This window comes from Nilaparvata lugens, chromosome 5, assembly GCF_014356525.2.
Source record: "Nilaparvata lugens isolate BPH chromosome 5, ASM1435652v1, whole genome shotgun sequence".
Taxonomy (NCBI): Eukaryota; Metazoa; Arthropoda; class Insecta; order Hemiptera; family Delphacidae; genus Nilaparvata; species Nilaparvata lugens.
Window position 1 is genome coordinate 8159120 of NC_052508.1, and position 22770 is coordinate 8181889.

The 22770-nt window shown below is 38.2% G+C and overlaps 1 protein-coding gene across 9 annotated transcripts in view; it reads right to left on the bottom strand.

Moving 5' to 3' along the window:
* LOC111055495 (protein CROWDED NUCLEI 2) overlaps positions 1-22680 on the bottom strand; it is a 31685-nt gene extending 9005 nt beyond the window's left edge. For 3 of the 9 annotated variants that reach the window (XR_005571489.1, XR_005571487.1, XR_005571486.1), the window contains exons 1-9: positions 22451-22678; positions 19727-19832; positions 17790-17960; positions 16811-16945; positions 12572-12845; positions 10444-10629; positions 9667-9756; positions 1553-1669; positions 1023-1142 (exon numbers count right to left, since the gene is read on the bottom strand). Coding sequence is in view for 4 of the 9 variants with exons in the window: in XM_039429851.1 (XP_039285785.1) it covers positions 1023-1142; positions 1553-1669; positions 9667-9756; positions 10444-10629; positions 12572-12845; positions 16811-16945; positions 17790-17960; positions 19727-19832; positions 22451-22544 (1293 nt within the window). In the remaining 5 variants the exon portion in view is untranslated. Of the gene's footprint in view, positions 1-1022; positions 1143-1552; positions 1670-9666; positions 9757-10443; positions 10630-12571; positions 12846-16810; positions 16946-17789; positions 17961-19726; positions 19833-21390; positions 21497-22450 lie in introns of all 9 variants that reach the window. The other 6 variants (XR_005571490.1, XR_005571488.1, XM_039429849.1 and 3 more) reach the window with 4 other exon arrangements.
* Between the last annotated feature and the right edge of the window lie 90 nt (positions 22681-22770).

Below are 22770 nucleotides of genomic sequence, written 5' to 3' on the forward strand. Positions count from 1 at the left end.
AGACAATATTCTAGTGTTTATGTTAAGTTTTCACTTTACTAGAGATTGATTCTGGTGTAGTAACTGAAACTAGTTCTCAAATTTATCAATGACTGTGACAATTAAAAGTCGTCACATTCGAAATTATACAATATGGACCTTAATGAGTAGCCACGAGTTTGATAGGTAAGCAAAGCCAATCTTCTAGTTTATATCCATTTTCGTCCGAAAATACTATAAAATGATAGTAGTGTTGACATGTCAGCATACATTCGAAGAATGTATATTGTTTGAATAAAATATCAATAAACAATACAAGAGTGGAAAAATTTACTAGACTTGTCATCATCTATACTATAATAAAGGAAAGAACTGGCTTATACACGTACGGAATAGGAAAATTATGTTTGACGCATCATCACGTCTGAACTACTGGACTGATTAACTTGAAATTTTGCAAATAGATTCTTGATTAAACGAGGATGTTTATAGGCATATTTTCAATTTTTCAAGATTTTGTTACGTCAAGTTTTAAAATATTTCCTTGTGCAGCACGGGTTACCTGCTAGTAACTCAATGATTCAATAATTTATGTACCTCGCAATGTACAAAAGGAAATCCAATTTATTGACAATTAGCAGGTAGACCCGTGCTCCGCAAGGGTCTAATAAAAAACTTGTTAACTGAAAGCTTGACCTAACAAAACCTTGAAAATTGAAAATATGCCTATAAACATCCTCGTTTAATCAATAATCTATTATGCAAAATTCCAAGTTAATCAGTCCAGTAGTTCAGACGTGATGATGCATCAAACATAATTTTCCTATTCCGTACGTGTATAAGCCAGTTATTTCCTTTATTATAGCATAGATGATGACAAGTCTAGTCTAGTCATTCGTGAAGAATTTTCTACCCCGTAAATGTAAAAGTCAATAGTTCTTTCTTTAATTATAGAATAGATAATAGCTACACTCAATACTTAATTATTCATGAATAGACTATGTATATATTAAACGGATTGCATTGGATTATATTTTACATACCAATTCTGTCAGGGAATCAATAGTTTTCTGCTGATCGTTGATTTTATAAAGATTAGCAAGATCTGACTGTTCCTGATTTACAAACTCCTCAAAAGACACAAATGTATCAACGCTTTCACCCTGAAAATATTAATAAAAATACAATTTTTATTCAATTTGTAGAGAGACTCGTAAACAATATTATTTTAATTCATATAAAACAAGCTTGATTTAATTCATAAATATAAGCCAACTTGAAAATGTGACCAGTGTGGTCACTAAACCATGGTCCTTTACCAAATAAAATTGTAGAATTTGAAACGATATTTGTGTGTTTTTATATAATTTTAATCCATGGTTTTCAAGTACTGTAATTTGAAAAAATACCATATCCTTGAAAAATTACTAATCAAGTAGTGATGGAGAAAAAAGTATTGGAGACACAGTAGTATAAAAACTTGACTAATGTGAACGCCCCTTAAGTAAGTAAAAAAATAACTTTTAGTATACGGCACTCAACATAGAGCAATAGTACAATAGAGTGACCCTACCACAGCTTCAATTTCGTCTCTGAGAGAAGGTAACGTGTCGAAGCATCCACTATCTCCTGTCGAAGGTTTTACGTGATCAACCTCATGAGTGTCCATTTCACAAGATTCTTCATTGATCTGTAAACAGAAGAATAAAATTCTAAAAATTTTGAACCAGGAAAATTTACCATAACATATTATACAATATGTGAAATGTGCGTTTCATAATTTATGAAATACATCAACTCAAGAGGTTTACAGTTTAACGCCAAAACAAACCACATTCACATCAAAAATATGATACAAATGTTTTAGAAATAGTGGCAACTATAGAGAGGTGCACATTATAATGACAGTATTTGATTAATGATGATGTGGCTATCCTTGCCTATCATTCGACAAAGCAGATAGCGCTATTCTTTTCTAACTCTGCAACTTTGCCAGATCGTTTTTATCAATTTACAAATATTATTAATTGACAAAATATTTTATCTCAATTATGAAAAAATGTATTATTAAATCATTGAAATATAGAATAGAATAGAAACTATTGCAGCCATATTTGAGGTCTTCAAATACAATACAAGAGTCAAATATACAGGTATATAACATAATACATGATACAAAATACAAATATATTACATCAGTAAGTTACACTATCAGTACCCTATGATAATATATAATTGATTATTTTAAACAAGAATGTACAGTTAATATTAAATAAGATATTTTGGTATCAGCTATATTTTATAGGAGGCCGTGGCAAGGCATGATTCTGGCCGCGACACAACACGTTAACGTCACACCTCCAAATGGGCACCTGCGTTTAGCATATCCCATGAGGTGTGACACGCGATCTAATACCCGGAGACACTGCCAAGTCGGTAGGCGAGAATCATGGAGGAGTTTTGCCTGCATTGAGTGGAACCACCACCCTACAGTTCCGGCGGTAGGTGGGCTGGGCAAGCCCGGACGTACCCTCCATCTCGTCTACAGACCAGGAAAATACTCGTGGCTCCCAATTGTATACGTCTGCATGGCGGGCATTAGCACGTCCACCACTGCACACAGGCGCTCAAAAGGGGGCGCCTGCGTTTTGGAAAGAAGATTTGAAAGAAGAATCTGCCATTCTTGCGTATGGCAGATACACAACAAATATATAGCTCATGAGTCTCAAATGCCTAGATATACACTGTATATTCTGAGATGTTGTGTAGTTTTCTGTCAGGAGAACATAGGTTTGTCCGACCGCCATCGTTTGCTAGTCCATTTAGCGTTACCCAATGTGCACCATAGAGGCGAACTAGCGTTTCACATATTTAAGTTAAAAATCTTCTGGAACAATTTTGAGGTTAAAACTGAATTTTTAATTTTCACAGAAAAAAATTAAATAATCATCTTCACCATTATAATTGTCCAAAATTGCTTCAAATTGTAATTTATCACATAAAAACAATCCGAATATAGAATTTCTGTTTGAAATTTGCACCCAAAAAACATGCTAGGATGCTACTTCCAGATACGGAGGCGTACCAGATTCCCACAGTTTGGGACCCGAGGTCTGGCCTCCCGGGGGTTTCACATGCCTGCTACTTCCAGATACGGAGGCGTACCCGATTCCCACAGTCTGGGACCCGAGGTCTGGCCTCCCGGGGGTTCACATGCCTGCTACTTCCAGATACGGAGGCGTGCCCGATTCCCACAGTTTGGGACCCGAGGTCTGGCCTCCCGGGGGTTTCACATGCCTGCTACTTCCAGATACGGAGGCGTACCCGATTCCCACAGTTTGGGACCGAGGTCTGGCCTCCCGGGGGTTTCACATGCCTGTTACTTCCAGATACGGAGGCGTACCCGATTCCCACAGTTTGGACCCGAGGTCTGGCCTCCCGGGGGTTTCACATGCCTGCTATTTCCAGATACGGAGGCGTACCCGATTCCCACAGTTTGGGACCCGAGGCTGGCCTCCCGGGGGTTTCACATGCCTGCTACTTCCAGATACGGAGGCGTACCCGATTCCCACAGTCTGGGACCCGAGGTCTGGCCTCCCAGTGGTTTCACATGCCTGCTACTTCTAGATACGTGATCAACCTCATGAGTGTCCATTTCACAAGATTCTTCATTGATCTGTAAACAGAAGAATAAAATTCTAAAATTTTGAACCAGGAAAATTTACCATAACATATTATACAATATGTGAAATGTGCGTTTCATAATTTATGAAATACATCAACTCAAGAGGTTTACAGTTTAACGCCAAAACAAACCACATTCACATCAAAAATATGATACAAATGTTTTAGAAATAGTGGCAACTATAGAGAGGTGCACATTATAATGACAGTATTTGATTAATGATGATGTGGCTATCCTTGCCTATCATTCGACAAAGCAGATAGCGCTATTCTTTTCTAACTCTGCAACTTTGCCAGATCGTTTTTATCAATTTACAAATATTATTAATTGACAAAATATTTTATCTCAATTATGAAAAAATGTATTATTAAATCATTGAAATATAGAATAGAATAGAAACTATTGCAGCCATATTTGAGGTCTTCAAATACAATACAAGAGTCAAATATACAGGTATATAACATAATACATGATACAAAATACAAATATATTACATCAGTAAGTTACACTATCAGTACCCTATGATAATATATAATTGATTATTTTAAACAAGAATGTACAGTTAATATTAAATAAGATATTTTGGTATCAGCTATATTTTATAGGAGGCCGTGGCAAGGCATGATTCTGGCCGCGACACAACACGTTAACGTCACACCTCCAAATGGGCACCTGCGTTTAGCATATCCCATGAGGTGTGACACGCGATCTAATACCCGGAGACACTGCCAAGTCGGTAGGCGAGAATCATGGAGGAGTTTTGCCTGCATTGAGTGGAACCACCACCCTACAGTTCCGGCGGTAGGTGGGCTGGGCAAGCCCGGACGTACCCTCCATCTCGTCTACAGACCAGGAAAATACTCGTGGCTCCCAATTGTATACGTCTGCATGGCGGGCATTAGCACGTCCACCACTGCACACAGGCGCTCAAAAGGGGGCGCCTGCGTTTTGGAAAGAAGATTTGAAAGAAGAATCTGCCATTCTTGCGTATGGCAGATACACAACAAATATATAGCTCATGAGTCTCAAATGCCTAGATATACACTGTATATTCTGAGATGTTGTGTAGTTTTCTGTCAGGAGAACATAGGTTTGTCCGACCGCCATCGTTTGCTAGTCCATTTAGCGTTACCCAATGTGCACCATAGAGGCGAACTAGCGTTTCACATATTTAAGTTAAAAATCTTCTGGAACAATTTTGAGGTTAAAACTGAATTTTTAATTTTCACAGAAAAAAATTAAATAATCATCTTCACCATTATAATTGTCCAAAATTGCTTCAAATTGTAATTTATCACATAAAAACAATCCGAATATAGAATTTCTGTTTGAAATTTGCACCCAAAAAACATGCTAGGATGCTACTTCCAGATACGGAGGCGTACCAGATTCCCACAGTTTGGGACCCGAGGTCTGGCCTCCCGGGGGTTTCACATGCCTGCTACTTCCAGATACGGAGGCGTACCCGATTCCCACAGTCTGGGACCCGAGGTCTGGCCTCCCGGGGGTTTCACATGCCTGCTACTTCCAGATACGGAGGCGTGCCCGATTCCCACAGTTTGGGACCCGAGGTCTGGCCTCCCGGGGGTTTCACATGCCTGCTACTTCCAGATACGGAGGCGTACCCGATTCCCACAGTTTGGGACCCGAGGTCTGGCCTCCCGGGGGTTTCACATGCCTGTTACTTCCAGATACGGAGGCGTACCCGATTCCCACAGTTTGGGACCCGAGGTCTGGCCTCCCGGGGGTTTCACATGCCTGCTATTTCCAGATACGGAGGCGTACCCGATTCCCACAGTTTGGGACCCGAGGCTGGCCTCCCGGGGGTTTCACATGCCTGCTACTTCCAGATACGGAGGCATACCCGATTCCCACAGTCTGGGACCCGAGGTCTGGCCTCCCAGTGGTTTCACATGCCTGCTACTTCTAGATACGGAGGCGTACCCGATTCCCACAGTTTGGGACCCGTGGTCTGGCCTCCCGGGGGTTTCACATGCCTGCTACTTCCAGATACGGAGGCGTACCCGATTCCCACAGTTTGGGACCCGAGGTCTGGCCTCCCGGGGGTTTCACATGCCCGCTACTTCCAGATACGGAGGCGTACCCGATTCCCTCAGTTTGGGACCCGAGGTCTGGCCTCCCGGGGGTTTCACATGCCTGCTACTTCCAGATACGGAGGCGTACCCGATTCCCACAGTTTGGGACCCGAGGTCTGGCCTCCCGGGGGTTTCACATGCCAGCTACTTCCAGATACGGAGGCGTACCCGATTCCCACAGTTTGGGACCCGAGTTCTGGCCTCCCGGGGGTTTCACATGCCTGCTACTTCCAGATACGGAGGCGTACCCGATTCCCACAGTCTGGTACCCGAGGTCTGGCCACCCGGGGGTTTCACATGCCTGCTACTTCCAGATACGGAGGCGTACCCGATTCCCACAGTTTGGGACCCGAGGTCTGGCCTCCCGGGGTGTAAAATCTGACAAAGCATTTATTGGAACGGTTCCACTTGTTACTCGTTCCGCTACTACGTAGACATCATGTCGTCATTTTGTCCGTCTGTGCTGACCAGTGACGTCACAGTCAAGGTTCACGTTACTGCCCCAATCAAGTTGGTTCCTTTATTATTCGTTGTGTTATTATTTGCCGTTGCAATTTTTATATTTATACTATTCGATTTTTTGGAATTTATTTTGTCTTTAGGCATCTTACTTTCTAGATATTTGCTACTTTTTCACCATACGTTTGCAAACGTTTTACCTACGTTTCAAACACATCCGGCATCTTCCTTTTTCTGACCAGCATTGTAGCGTCTTCTTGTCTTTTGCAATGGTTCTTAGTCGAGAGCGCATTTACGCTTTCGGTCTAAACCTTTTATCCATATTCATCAGACCTACGAAACGTTTTTAAAAGTGAATTATTCTTCAAATTAATTCGTTTGTTCTATTCTTCAATTGTGATTCAATTATTCATCTATTGCTTCGCATATTTACTCTGATAAACTTTGTCAAAAATTGCAACCTCGTGTGGGCGTTTATCGCTATTTATTTGATCTATGGAACGTTTTTAAAGTGTGAATTACTTCTGCAAATTAATTCATTTATTCTATTCTTCAACTGTGATTCAACTATTCATCGATTTCTTCGCATGTTTACGCTGATAAACTTTGTCAAGTTCACAACCTCGTGTGGGCTTCAATTGCCATTCTTCTAACTATTGGCTTCACCTCTTGAAACTCAAACTTTCAAGTTCATCATCTCTATCGTTTGGAAATCAATCTAAAAATTCCACAACTTGAAAGTCGGATTATTCATTTGGGATTCTACATGCTCCTGCCTACATTTCCACTGGGGGATTCGCCTGCTGTGGTGGACGTTTCCATTCTTGTCATCGCATGGCCAGATCACATCATCGCTTGCTGATGTCCTGTTCCTGTGGGTATTGCGGATTCATTGCCTGTCTGCCTGGCTGCATCTCCTCTTCAAAATTTTATTCAGGTTACGTAAATCGTTCTATTCAATTTTTATTTACGTATGTATTACATAATTGTTTTATTAATGTCTATCTTGACATTCAATTCACTGAGGCCACCGACGCCTATTAATTGATCTATTAATGTCTATCTTGACATTCAATTCACTAAGGCCACTGACGCCTATTTATCGTTCTATTGATGTCTATCTTGGCATTCAATTCACTAAGGCCACCGACACCTATTAATTCATTGAATTTGACAGCTATCCTTGGCTTTACAAGTGATTTTCTGAGGCCACTGTCGCCTATTAATCGTTCTAACTGATGTCTGTCTTGACATTCAATTCATTGAAGGCCCATGTCGCCTGTATTTAACCTGGACAATCTTTACATTGTATTTATTAGCTACCCTTAGCTCTTAAGTGTCAATCTAAGGCCACTGACACCTATTTATCGTTCTATTGATGTCTATCTTGGCATTCAATTCACTAAGGCCACCGACACCTATTAATTCATTGAATTTGACAGCTATCCTTGGCTTTACAAGTGATTTTCTGAGGCCACTGTCGCCTATTAATCGTTCTAACTGATGTCTGTCTTGACATTCAATTCATTGAAGGCCCATGTCGCCTGTATTAACCTGGACAATCTTTACATTGTATTTATTAGCTACCCTTAGCTCTTAAGTGTCAATCTAAGGCCACTGACACCTATTTATCGTTCTATTGATGTCTATCTTGGCATTCAATTCACTGAGGCCACCGACGCCTATTAATTCATTGGATTTGACAGCTACCCTTGGCTTTACAAGTGATTTTCTGAGGCCACTGTCGCCTATTAATCGTTCTAATTGATGTCTGTCTTGACATTCAAATCACTGAAGGCCTATGCCGCCTATATTTTAATGTATTCCATTTGTTGAGCACTATTTACAGCTCATTGTCATTTGTTATTATTCCTTTTGTACTATTGATATCTACTTGACATTTAATTTACTGAAGGCCTATGCCGCCTATATTTTAATGTACTCTATTTGTTGAGCACTATCTGCAGCTCATTGTCATTTATTATTATTCCTTTTGTAAATCATTGTCATTTATTATTATTCCTTTGTAAATCATTAAGATTGAACTTTGCAGCAATAACTTTTCATTATAGCACTCAATTTATATTCGCAATTCAGGTATCATTTATATTACCTTTTCGATTATTGTCAGGCTTCAATGGTCATTAATGTCATTGACCTAATTTCATTTAAATTTTGTATTTCTCTAACGTTTTATCATGTTGTAATTATCTCAAGATATTTGACTCAATCTACTTACAATTGTTTTTGTATGTGGCCATCTGCCTATTATTGTTTTATTGTTATTAAATCTCATCTTGTTGATTCATTTAGTCTTTTATTGGCGTACTTACCACACTTCAAGCTATCAGTATTTTTATGCACAGAATTCAAAGATTTATTTGTAGGTATTAATACCAACTATCATTCACAGTCCACTGCCCTGACCTTGGATTCTGCCACGGGGGGTTTCACATGCCTGCTACTTCCAGAGACGGGGTACCCATATTCCCATAGTCTGGTATCCCACTGGCATCCCCGAAACTCCACCAGATTGCATCACTGTGCCCAGCTACTCCCAGAGACGGAGAGTTCTGGCGACTCGGTCAAGCCTTGAACCGCCCATAGTCTGGAGCCTTCACCCAGCTGTACTGCTATAAGCTAGGCTACTTGCAGGGACGGAGTCACACAGTTATCCGCGTACTATTGTTCCCCCTGGTTGGATTCAACTGAACATAATGTAATGATATTTAACCTCAAAATTGTTCCAGCAGATTTTTAACTTAAATATGTGTAATGCTAGTTCGCCTCCATGGTGAACATTGGGTAATGCTAAATGGAATAGCAAATAATGGCGGTCAGACAAACTTATGTTTTCCTGACCGAAAACTACACAACATCTCAAAGAATTTGGAAATATACAGTGTATATCTAGGCCAGCGACTGGTGGATCCAGTACTTCCTAAGACGGCAGCCAGAAAGAATTCCAAAAGAGCTAAGCCTGTGAGGGTCATGCCCCTAAGGGTCTCGGAACCCATCAGGACCCGCCGTGGCAAGGCAGAGAATCATGGCAACGCTGTTATCCTATATTTTTCCACAGCCATTATAAAGTGGACCTCACTAAATTCCACTGCTCGCCTTCACTCCGCCCGTATACATGAATACAGCGAGCAGCTTGGCAAGCGACTTGGCGAGAGTGTGGCGCCGGCATGAATCTCACTATACAATGTATTCTAATTTCTCTGGTAATTAGACCGTAGATGAATTTATTTAAAAATCGGCCACTTGGATAACCAGATTCTATTTGTTCATGAGGATAAAATACCCAAAAGTTACATGCTATAATTTAAGCTTAAAGCTAAAAGGTTAACAGATGGACTGACCTTCATTATTAAGCTTAAAGATAAAAGATTAACAGATGATTGACCTTGATTAATTAAATTGATTGTCTATTAACCTTGAACTCACCTCATTTTCAGTGACAGTCGATTCAAAACAAGGTTCTCCAACATTCAGTGCAGTTGAATCCTCCAGGATTCTATGTTTTATTTCTAAATCCTGAAAAAATAACGCAGAAATTTACCAACAAAATTTTATTTATAATGAAATATGAAAAATTAGAATATAAATAATATTAATATACACCTTACAGAAAATACATAATACAGAATATAAAATAATAATACAAGTGATCAAGTTATTATTTTGACACAGTGAGAACAGTTGACAAGCATTGATGACTAGCACGTAACCCGCTAGGGTTGTAACAAGGGTCCATTCAAAAACTTGACAAACTGAAAACTTGACCTACTGAAATCTCGAAGAATTAAAAATAGCCCTATAACCATACCATTCTCGGTGAGTTAAGAATCTTTGAGCTAAATTTCAAATTAATCAGTTCAGTGGTTCAGACGTGATGATGGGTCATTCGTGAATTTCCTATTCCGTACGTGTTTAAGCCAATTCTCTTATTTATTATATTAAAGACTAGCAGGTAACAGGTAACCCGTCCCCGCAAAGGTCTAATTAAAAACCTGACCTTAAAACTGGACCTACTGAAATCTTGAAGAATTTAAGATAGACCTATAAACATCTTCGGTAAATTCAGAATCTATATGCCAAATTTCAAATCAATCAATCCAGTACTTCGGACTGATGATGCGTTATCTCGCTCTCAAAAACGCTCTTAAGGTCAGACAGTTTCTTACAGCAAGTAATATTTTTGGCAATTTTTTTGTAACTTACCTTGTTCAAACCTTCCAGCTCCTCAATTCTATTCAAGGCCTGTATCATTTCCACTTCGAGAAAATGATTTCTCTTCTCGAGAGTCTCTATCTTCTCCAGGCAGTCGACCATCTCACTCTCAAAAACGCTCTCAAGGTCAGACAGTTTCTTACAGCAAGCCGCGCATTCGTCTTCCTTCAGTTCCAACTGTTAAAATATCAAATACAAAAATTAATAAATGGAAAATAATTGGATGAAATATCACGAGTGATAGCAACACCGAATGATATTCTTTCACAAGGATAACAACACTACTGTTAGTCAAAAATATTGATTTATTAAATAATTTTATACACTAATTTCGAATGTTACACCGTTATCAATCTCAAGAAAACTCTACTAGAGAATCAATCAATAAAATATAGTTAATTCTATCAATCTCTAATGTTTACTAAGGATTAATAATGGTGTAACAACCAGAGCTAGTATATGAAAAATTGTTTCAATCAGTGGTTTTGACAAGACATTGACAAGACAATGCATTGACAAGACAGAAGATCGGCAACGTTGTTCTCCTATCTTTCTCCACTACTGCCATTATAACGTGGACCTCACAAAAGGCCATAAATCAAGTTAATATAGTAACCTCTATCAATATCTAATGTTTACTAAGGATTAATAATGGTGTAACAACCAAAACTAGTATTTAAAATTGTTTCAATCAGTGGTTTTGTCAATATGTAGTCGTTTCAATATTAAATATGAATGGATATCTACCACATCACCTTTACAACACAGAAGTTTCTTCCAATCATTTAATGATAAATTTTGTTTGTAGTAGAATATAATATTAAAAAACAATTAAATGAAGAACACAATAACTATATTGTCTTTTCTACTTAATGTTTTGTTTTTACAAGACCAAAGCTTTTGAAAGCTTTTATGGCATTATCCTCAGTTGAGCAGAAGATGCATGGAACTCCAAGGGCCGGTTTCTCCGTGGAAATGAGCTGGTGCACCGTCATGCTGAACAAGTGTCATTTTACTTCCAGCATGACGGTACACCAGCTCATTTCTACGGAGAAGTTTGGGATTTTCTAGACTTTCGCTTTCAACTTTGCTGGATTGGCCGTGCAGGGCCAATTGCTTGGCCACCTCGCTCACCGGATTTAACACCGATGAACTTCTTCCTGTGGGGTTTCATTAAGGATAAGGTAAATTTTCCGCTTCTACCAGACAATCTTAGTGACCTCCGAAATCGGATCACATTCGGATCGCTGCGGTTGCACAAGTTACGCCTGATATGCTGGTACGAGTGTGACAAGAAATCGATTATCGGTGGAATGTATGTCGCATTACCAACAGCTGTCACATTGAGCCAAAATAGCACCAACACCTTAAACTTGAATTAAGTGTTTTGTAACAGAATGACACATCTCTCAATTCTGTAAGTAATTTCAATAAAAATTTATGTGCTTTCAAAGTAGTAAAATCCTTTTATAATCACTCTATATATATTATACACAATCATATTTATATGATTTGTGATTTTATCCATAAATAAATAAATAATAACTAGTAGTTCTGTGAACAGTAGACCTCACGCAGTATTCTCATCCACAAGTACCTGATTGAAACTATCAAAGACCTTTAAGATGCATAAAGATATCTCTTTAAGGTCTTTGGAAACTATAGACCTTATGGAAATACAGCAATAGACTGGCTTCTCCACACATCTGTATAATCACTTGTCAGCTGATTTATGATGAATAATTCTATAGTCTGATTTTTACTCTTATATTGGCGAATGAAGGAGGCTCCTTTTTGCTTTTATATTATCCTTGAAATACAAAAATTTCCAAAAACCTTGTATATACGTCGACGCGCAATTGAAAAAGGAACATACCTGTCAAATTTCATGAAAATCTATTACCGCGTTTCCCCGTAAATGCGCAACATATAAACATTAAGAGAAATGCCAAACCGTCGACTTGAATCTTAGACCTCACTTCGCTCGGTCAATAATATCGAGTGACCTGGCTGGCTCAGGTCTGGTGTCAGAGATTTCAGGTCGCAACTGATCAATTTAGCTGATGATTATCTATCTATTTGATTTTTTTTTGTTAAATAAATAAAATATAAATACAACCTTTCTCTCCAGTTCGACCATCTCCCCTCTCCGTTCATCGTTCTCCTTTTGCGCCCCCTTCAACACCGCCACAACAGCGGCAAGATCGTCGCTCTTTCTCTTCACAGTGGCCTGCAGCTCGTGACCTCTCTCTCGCTCCTTCTCCAACAGCTGCTCGCAGTCGGCCAGCCGGCGCTGCAGAGTCGAACAGCGAGTCTCCCTCTTTGTCACATCCAGCTGCAGCTCGTCCAACAGCTGTTGCTGTTCTCTGCTACGGATCGACAGCTGATTGTAGCTGAAACAACACGAAATGTTGATAGAATCAAGGTCATTTGAGATACAAGGAAAATGGATTTACAGTTAAAAAGTTAATATCGTGGCACCGAGCTTCGCTCGTTATTTATTTATTGATAAACAGGACACAATTCTTTAAAATTATTGGGGAAGGACTGACTAACAGGCACAGCCCAAAACTGTTTTTCCCCGAATTTTGATTTATAAACTATAAATAGTCCAAAAAGTAGGTTATGTTCCATACACTTGAAATCAGGTCCAATATCCAGTCCAAACATTTGAGAACAGAGAAGGTCTAATTTAGATTGTTTACAAACCAAATTGAATAACAAAATAACACTCACGTATCACTTAAAACTGTAAAATAATGATTAACTTTGAAAATTATGATATACTCTAATTTAGAATGATATACCATGTCATGTCAACAAATCAGATTATTTTGATCAAGTCGATTAAAATTTCTAGATAATGTTTCTCGTGAGATAAGCTGATTGATTCAACAGCTGAACATAATTCTGTCTCGCTCCCACACAGGCACTCGTATCTTCTGTTATCGACAGACGACGAAATTATCATCTGTTTTTCCAAGAATTAATAATTATTATCATTTTTATGTCCTTCAGCGAGTTTTCCCAGGGATGAAACCTAGTGCAATCAAATTTTTATATCACAAACCTACTGTTTCAAATTTCGTGAAAATCGTTAAGAGTCGTTTTCGAAATCCGTTGGACATACATTTATACAAATACATATAAATACAGAAATTGCTCGCTTAATATAATAGTATAATTGTAGCAACAGCTCGTCTAACAGCTGTTGCTGCTCTCTGCTACGGATCGACAGCTGATTGCAGCTGAAACAACGCAAAATGCTGATAGAATCAAGATAGTTTCAACATTTTAATATACAAGATAAATAGAAAAAGTACTGATTTTAGCTGAGTAGCTATAACAACAGATAACGAGATTAGAATCAAAATAGTTTCAACATTTCGAGGTACAAGGAGAACGGAATTACGGTGGAAACGTAACTTATTTATTTGTACATTGATAGATCATTCTCAACTAAGATTGATTGGGAAAGGAACAACAGGCTTAAAGCAGGACTTCCTATATACCTGCGCCTACAAAAAAATGGCCGCCGTAGGTGGTGGCCGGCAGTGATATTTTAAACGGGAACTAGACGAACTGAGATTTCGACAAACTGAGACGCTCTCTAACAATCAATTACTGATTTTTTTCTCAGTACGAATTTCTGTAAAACCACCACATACGGCGGCCATTTTTTTGTAGGCTCAGGTCCGGTAGTATATAGGAGGTCCTGCTTAAAGAACAAAACTGTTCCTTTCTCAAATTTGGATAGAAATGAAACGACTGTTGTCTAGACAGCTGGGCCTCAATGTAGAGCGAAACACTACACTTTAGGCGACAGCAGTAGACATGCGGAGGAAAATCATTACTCCCCAGGTGTTCGAATTTTGCAACGCCCACAGACGTCCGTCCTTTTCTCCATCGTTTTTGCGTGCGTTCGCCTTTAAGAAACATAATTTAGTAAGGCTTAATTCACACTTACGCGACTCAGGTCGAGAAGAAACTCAATTCTAGTCGAGAGCATGTGTTTCCAAATGCCAGTCGATTCTAGTCCCCGTGACGTCACCATTTGAAACACATGCTCTCGACTAGAGTCGAGTCTCTTCTCGACCTGAGTTGCGTAAGTGTGAATTGAGCCTTGGTGACACGCACTCTCAGGCCCACATGCAGTTTAACCCAAGTTTGAATTCAATCATTAAGATATGGTTGCAATCATTATATTCCTTTTCAATTCAATCAGTAGTTGATTGATCAAACTTGAAATATAATTACACTACTATTCAGCAGCAAACCTTAAGCAGCCTGCACACAGATAGTAGCTGAATCGGTAGATTTTCGGTACAATTCAAATGTACATGACATTCATACAGGCCAATCTCTCCATAGCTATTCAACTAGATACAGGAGTAATATAAGAGATGACACACATCAAACAACCGAAGGGTCAGAAAATCAGGAACCGGTTTGTATAATATTACTGTCAGCTCGCTCCGAGGAAATGGCAGGTAACAATTTCTATATTCGATTGAAGGTGGTGCTGTGCATATGTGCTCTTACTCTGTGGAGGTGTTCAGAGTGAACTATGAATCTCGAGAGGATAGTATGTTAAATCATATTTATTTCTGATTTAATGTCATATAGATTCCTAGCCACAGAGATCCTCAAATCGGCGCAGGTCTATGGGACGATCTACTTGTTTGCGCAAGTAGAAAGATATAACATTCAATTCCTCTACGATCACCTGTACTGGCAACTAATCCTCAACAGCTACAATGGAAGCGACTGGCACACTATGTTTATGTTTTGAAGGGACGGATTCAAAGAACCAAAGGTTCAAAGAACCTCACACGTCAACCGAAGATTATTGTGTGTCCCAAAAGTATGTTAGTTAGGCAAACCAACTCCCGTGTCCTATACGAGATCCAGGAGTTTCTTCCCTATACCAACATCCCATTCCTCACGTGGTTGCTTACAGCCAAACAGCAGCTTCTTCTAGCTCCAAGACTTCTGCAATCCAGTATGATATGCTTAGCAGTCTCTTCAGACTGATTACAAAGCCTACACATCTGGCTTTCATTTATGAGTCCAATTGTGTGGAGATGTTTCCTGAAGTGGCCATGTCCAGTTATCAGGGCAATCACCTGCTTGACCTGACCTCTTCCCAGACTCACCAGCCACCTGGTGAAGCGAGGGCTTGCGTCTGCCAGCAGTCTTTTGCCAATTGCTTGACCAGGGTGACCCTGCCATTGCTGGTAGTGTTAGTCCCTGGACCATTTATTTATTGTGTGGAAGGCAGTTGTTTTACTTATGCCACAGCCCGGCTCTGGGCCAAGGAATGGCATACTAGAACCCCGCTTAGCAAGCTCATCTGCACACTCATTACCTCCTATGCCTACATGGCCAGGTACCCAACCAAGATGCACAGAGTTGAGCGTTGCAAGCCTGCTGAGCGTTTTGTGGCACTCCCACACCAGTTTGGAATTGATTTCATTGGAGTCAAGAGCCTTGAGGGCTGCCTGACAATCTGACAGGATTACTATATGCTTATTGCAGTAGCGCCTGGCAATGCCTATGTTGGCACAAGCCATTTGATGCCTCAAATCTCTGCCAGAAAGATGGTGCAGTGTTGTCCCAGACTTGCATAGACTTGTGTTCTAGGTGAATCACTGCACACCCCGTAGCCAGATTTTCCTTCAATGAGAGAACCGTCTGTATACCAGACAAGGCTGCCTCTTTTGGGATAGGGCCCTTCCTCAGACTTCCACTCCTCTCTAGAGCAGAATTTAACAGAGAAAGGTTTAGTAAAAACCAACTCCATGCTCATGACATCTGACGTCATCTCAAGCACAGGGCTGTGAGCAACAGCTTTGGTGATTGTGCAGTGGCTTGTTCCAGACAGGCTTTCTCTCCATTGGCCTGCAACTTAGGCCACACTAAGGCCCGGTTGCAGAAAAGCCGGTTAAATTTTAACCTTGATTAATTTCACGAGAACCGATCAGAGAAGGTCTTTTTTATAAGCTTCTCTGATTGGTTCTCGTAGAATTAATCAACGTTAAAATTCAATCGGCTTTTGTGCAACCGGCACTAAATCTGGTTTCCCTGTCCAGGTTGCATGTATATATTGACTTTAAAACTGTCAGCATTAGATAAAAAGTAATGCTATTTATATTTATATACAGGAGTAATGACAATTTGAAGTAAATGTCATCTAGGTAACTGCCTAAATGTATATTATCTGTATTTGGTTATGGATAAATCATCAATCATCAAAACGTCTTTGTTGAATCATGATAGCTAGACTTACATAATAGTGGGTATTTAACAATATAATCGAATTTAAATTAGCATAGCGTTTTTCAACAGTGGACTTTACCTGGTACTGAGCAGATAATTCTCATGTCTGAGTTTTGTGTTCTGTTCCTCGGCGTTTTGAACTTGCACCGTCAAGTCATCACAGATTGTTTCCAATCTCTTCAATTCGTTCGACGAACTGTCACTTGGTGTCGAGCTGCAAAACATGACGTCACAAAAACGTTACAACGAGAAACAACATAAAAATACAGTTGATACTGTTTTTGGTGAGATATAGTGAAAACGGTCAATAGATTATAAGCCTACACTGAATTACTTTAAAAATTCTAAAACAACTAGGCTACTTTACCATTTAGTTGGAGCTTTGAACATCATTCATTTTTGGATTTAACTGGAATAAAAGTGAGAAAATATAATTCACTCTTCTTTTTAGGTCTACTGATTAGATAGATGGATAAATAAATGAATAATCATTTTATTTTTTCACGGACCAGCCATACAAATACAGAAATACAGTTAAATAGAGATACATGCACAATATAATTATTCTATAATTCCAACATCAACATCCAATCGCATCAAGATAGATGGATAAAGAATTTATTTTTGCTCAACACAATATACAAATCAAATAAACATATTTATCCAGAAAACATTCCATTCATTTATATTCTAAACATATTGATAAAATTTCAAAAATTCTATAGGCCTGATTCATAGCCGAAGCCGTCTGCCAGAGTTGATTAGGTCTACTGATTATTAAAGCACAATAAAAATGATCAAGTGCCCTTGATTCTTGATTTTATTGCAACTCTTCAAGAGCTCTTATTTCTTCTTTCTTATTTTATTGAAGAGTCTATCTAATTGTATTGTGGATTGTGAATACAAAATAGTTATGTTGATTCCAGCCCTAATTTCATACAAAAATCTGAAACTTAAACAAACCTTGAAGCAATATATTAGCGACAATATTAATCACATAGAAAAGAAATCTTGAATAAATTTGCAAGAAATTTAATTAAAGAGAATCAGTTTCTTACCAGTGGTGAGGTGAATAATAGAAGTAATCAGTGGTAACTTGCTCTTTGGGAGTTCCGACACATTCCTGATTGCTATCGATATATTTCTCAATTTTTCTGATGAATTCATTTTTTGTAATCAACTGGTTGTCATCTTGCAGTCCAAGAATGTTTTCTATTATGTCTTCAATGCTGTTAGAGAAACAGAGAAGAAAAGAAAATAGATTACTTCAAGAGTGTTGATGAAAAGAATTAAATCAAGAGTAGAGTATAAATGTTGAACAGTGAAAAATGAAGTTGATGAGACAAGAAATGAAAGAAAATTAAAGAAGAAAGAAGCTTAGTTTAGGAGAAAATGGGAAGAGTGGAGGTTGGGGAAAAAAGGCTATAAAAAGTTTACAATATGAAAGGGTCGTACAGATTTACGCGCCGCGAACACGAGCAATTCACTTTTCATCAGCTGATTACATATCTGTATTTGTACAGAAACGGTGAAATACAGATGTAAAAAGATTGAAATCAGCTGATTAAAAGTGAATTGCTCGTGTTCGCAGCGCGTAAATCTGTACGTACCTTAATAAGCACACGAATAAGAGTGAAGAATTCAAGAAATAAATTACTATCATGAGTGAGAATATGGTAATAATATCCAAATATTCAGTCTCGATCGTTATCCAGGTGTTCCCGGATCGATCACGTGAAAAAAATATTACACTTTTTAACAACTTTTAACTTGAGAATCAAGATGGCGTGGCATTACAGTCCCTCAAGATATTTTTCTCGGGCCACTCCTGTGTTTCGGATGGACACGTTAAGTCGACGGTCCCGGCTGCCTAAAAAGCAGTCGTTAGGTCATGTCAGAGGCCCTGAAATTGATCAGTTGCGACCTGAAAACTCTGACACCAGACCTGAGCCAGCCAGGTCACACGATATTATTATTATTATTATTAGTCCCTCAAAGCTATCCCCAAGGTAATCACTGACACTGTGGCTTCTCTCAATCAGCCACCTATTAGCATAAGAATACCAATCAATAAAAAAATAATACAAACTTTTTTTGGAAATGAATTATATTGGAAAATAAGTTATAAGGTCAATAATCTGTAATGATAATGATCGACTGTACTCCAGATAAAACTAGAAAACTAATACAATATACTACGTTAAAGATGTATGCTTGGTTTTTTAACAAAACATTACTATTTTCATTAATCATACAACATAATAGATTCAAGATAGTATTTAACTTGGTGTATTCTAGTATCTAGTGTATTGAATTTACACTAAATACAGAAATGTTGTGAAATTGCTCTGTTAAAAAGGTATAAAATGTTGCTAATTTAATTATTGTATCCCACAATATAACATGATTGTGGAATTGACAACATATTTTTCATTTTCTCACTAATAAGTGAATTGTTGGACTTTGACTGTTTCACCCATAATTTTGATGGAAAAGCTTTGGACTGTAGTAAGAATTAGGCTCAACTCACACTTACGCGACTCAAGTCGAGAAGAGACTGCGACTTTAGTCTCTTCTTGACGCAGCTTGTGTTTCCAAATGGTTACACTCAGACCAGTCGATTCTAGTCTCCGCGACGTCACCATTTGAAAACACGTACTGCGTCGAGAAGAGACTAGAGTTGCAGTCTCTTCTCGACTTGAGTTGCGTAAGTGTGAGTTGAGCCTTAGTTTTCTCTATAAAACTCAAGTTAGAAAATTTATTGATAATCTCCCATGATAAATACTTTTTTAAGTAAGTTCAACAGATAAGCCAATAAATTAATTAGATATTGAGTAATATCTCTGGTAGTCTTTGAAGGTAAGGTACGGATAGTGAAGTTTGGTGTACAGAAGAACCTTGATAATTCGGACCTCTATAATTTATAGTAAACGCTTTATCACGTGAACTACGAATTATGGAGGTTCTACTTATGTAGTAAAGGCTGTATACTCACTTGGGGTTTTGGTCACCCGCTGATGATGAAATGACTTTAACAAGATCAGTCTTTTGAACAACGTTTGATTTCCCAGTGTCACATTTGTCGAATAAATTTAAGAATGCTGTGAACAGAAAAAAATGTCAATTATTTATTTTTCTTTTAAAAGAGTTAGTTTTATTGGAAAAAAACAAATCAAGTTGATTGGGAAGATCCAAGAAGGTAAGGGTTACAATCCATAAACTGATAGGCTACTCAGGTCTGGTGTCTGAGTTTTCAGGTCACATCTGATCAATTTCAGGGCCTCTGACAGGACCTAACGACTGTTTTTCGGCAGCCGGGACGAACGACGGTCAACGTGTCCATCCAAGACACAGGAGTGGATCGAGAAAAAATATCTTGCCCGGGCTGGGATTCGAACTTTGGCCTAGGAATTATAAAGCCAGCATCTAATCCACTCGACTACGGCCACTCCTCTGTGAACTGATGTAGGTATGCTGGTAAATGCTGATGCTGTATCATGTGGTGTTTGCCAGTCATATCTAGTATGGAATTTTGATAAGGAGACATTCAGCTGTCGGCATCATTACCTCCAGTGGTTACCTTGAACACTGCAGACCGCTCTTACAATTTACTGGAATAACTATTTTTTTATATATCTAAGTGCTCTGAGTTACATGTAAAGGTAAATTTTGACAATTACAACATGAGGAGAGACTTACATAGCAATCAGCCACCTATTAGCATAAGAATACCAATCAATAAAAAAATAATACAAACTTTTTTTGGAAATGAATTATATTGGAAAATAAGTTATAAGGTCAATAATCTGTAATGATAATGATCGACTGTACTCCAGATAAAACTAGAAAACTAATACAATATACTACGTTAAAGATGTATGCTTGGTTTTTTAACAAAACATTACTATTTTCATTAATCATACAACATAATAGATTCAAGATAGTATTTAACTTGGTGTATTCTAGTATCTAGTGTATTGAATTTACACTAAATACAGAAATGTTGTGAAATTGCTCTGTTAAAAAGGTATAAAATGTTGCTAATTTAATTATTGTATCCCACAATATAACATGATTGTGGAATTGACAACATATTTTTCATTTTCTCACTAATAAGTGAATTGTTGGACTTTGACTGTTTCACCCATAATTTTGATGGAAAAGCTTTGGACTGTAGTAAGAATTAGGCTCAACTCACACTTACGCGACTCAAGTCGAGAAGAGACTGCGACTTTAGTCTTTTCTTGACGCAGCTTGTGTTTCCAAATGGTTACACTCAGACCAGTCGATTCTAGTCTCCGCGACGTCACCATTTGAAAACACTTGCTGCGTCGAGAAGAGACTAGAGTTGCAGTCTCTTCTCGACTTGAGTTGCGTAAGTGTGAGTTGAGCCTTAGTTTTCTCTATAAAACTCAAGTTAGAAAATTTATTGATAATCTCCCATGATAAATACTTTTTTAAGTAAGTTCAACAGATAAGCCAATAAATTAATTATTGAGCAATATCTCTGGTAGTCTTTGAAGGTAAGGTACGGATAGTGAAATTTGGTGTACAGAAGAACCTTGATAATTCGGACCTCTATAATTTGTAGTAAACGCTTTATCACGTGAACTACGAATTATGGAGGTTCTACTTATGTAGTAAAGGCTGTATACTCACTTGGGGTTTTGGTCACCCGCTGATGATGAAATGACTTTAACAAGATCAGTCTTTTGAACAACGTTTGATTTCCCAGTGTCACATTTATCGAATAAATTTAAGAATGCTGTGAACAGAAAAAAATGTCAATTATTCATTTTTCTTTTAAAAGAGTTAGTTTTATTGGGAAAAAAAACAAATCAAATTGATTTGGAAGATCCAAGAAGGTAAGGGTTACAATCCATAAACTGATAGGCTACTCAGGTCTGGTGTCTGAGTTTTCAGGTCACATCTGATCAATTTCGGGCCTCTGACAGGACCTAACGACTGTTTTTCGGCAGCCGGGACGACCGACGGTTAACGTGTCCATCCAAGACACAGGAGTGGATCGAGAAAAAATATCTTGCCCGGGCTGGGATTCGAACTTTGGCCTAGGAATTATAGAGCCAGCATCTAATCCACTCGACTACGGCCACTCCTCTGTGAACTGATGTAGGTATGCTGGTAAATGCTGATGCTGTATCATGTGGTGTTTGCCAGTCATATCTAGTATGGAATTTTGATAAGGAGACATTCAGCTGTCGGCATCATTACCTCCAGTGGTTACCTTGAACACTGCAGACCGCTCTTACAATTTACTGGAATAACTATTTTTTTATATATCTAAGTGCTCTGAGTTACATGTAAAGGTAAATTTTGACAATTACAACATGAGGAGAGACTTACATAGCAATGCCACACAGACTGCCTTATTACTGACAGAGTAGGACAAGAGACTCGTTTCTTAATGGCTCTAAAAATGTTCAACAAGCAGACTAAACAGCTATATGCCTTGAGTATCCAATCCAGGCATTCAGGGCAAAGTTAAAGTGTTGGCTTAAAGAAACCCTTTTTTATAGTTTACATAAAATGAGTTATTTGAATTCAAAATCACTGTGACGATGCCATCTTGAAAACTGAAGTTTATGGTCATGACTGACTTCAATAAAAGTTTATTCTTATTTTTCTGACACAATTTATTTGGCTCCGCTGGAAAAGAATATGAGTATAAATATAGAAGATTGTAGATAAGCCGACTAACCTTTAAAAATAGAATCATTTAATACGCCTGGATCACTTGTAGAAATCATAATGGGATTATGTAATTCCCTAGTTTGATGACATAATTGAAGCATAAATTCTAAAAATTTTAGAATTAATAAATTAAAACAATTCAATCATTTATAAAACGTTTTTAGACATGAAAAAACTGGAAAATTTACAAAGTTTTGAAGAGTTTTTGGATGAACAACACTACTCCTCTTACCCCAAGAGTGAGCCAACCTATGAAATAAAAATAGTCATAAACTAATTTCTAACAAAAAAAAACATTTCTAAGCAATGGATGAGAAAAATGGGAAA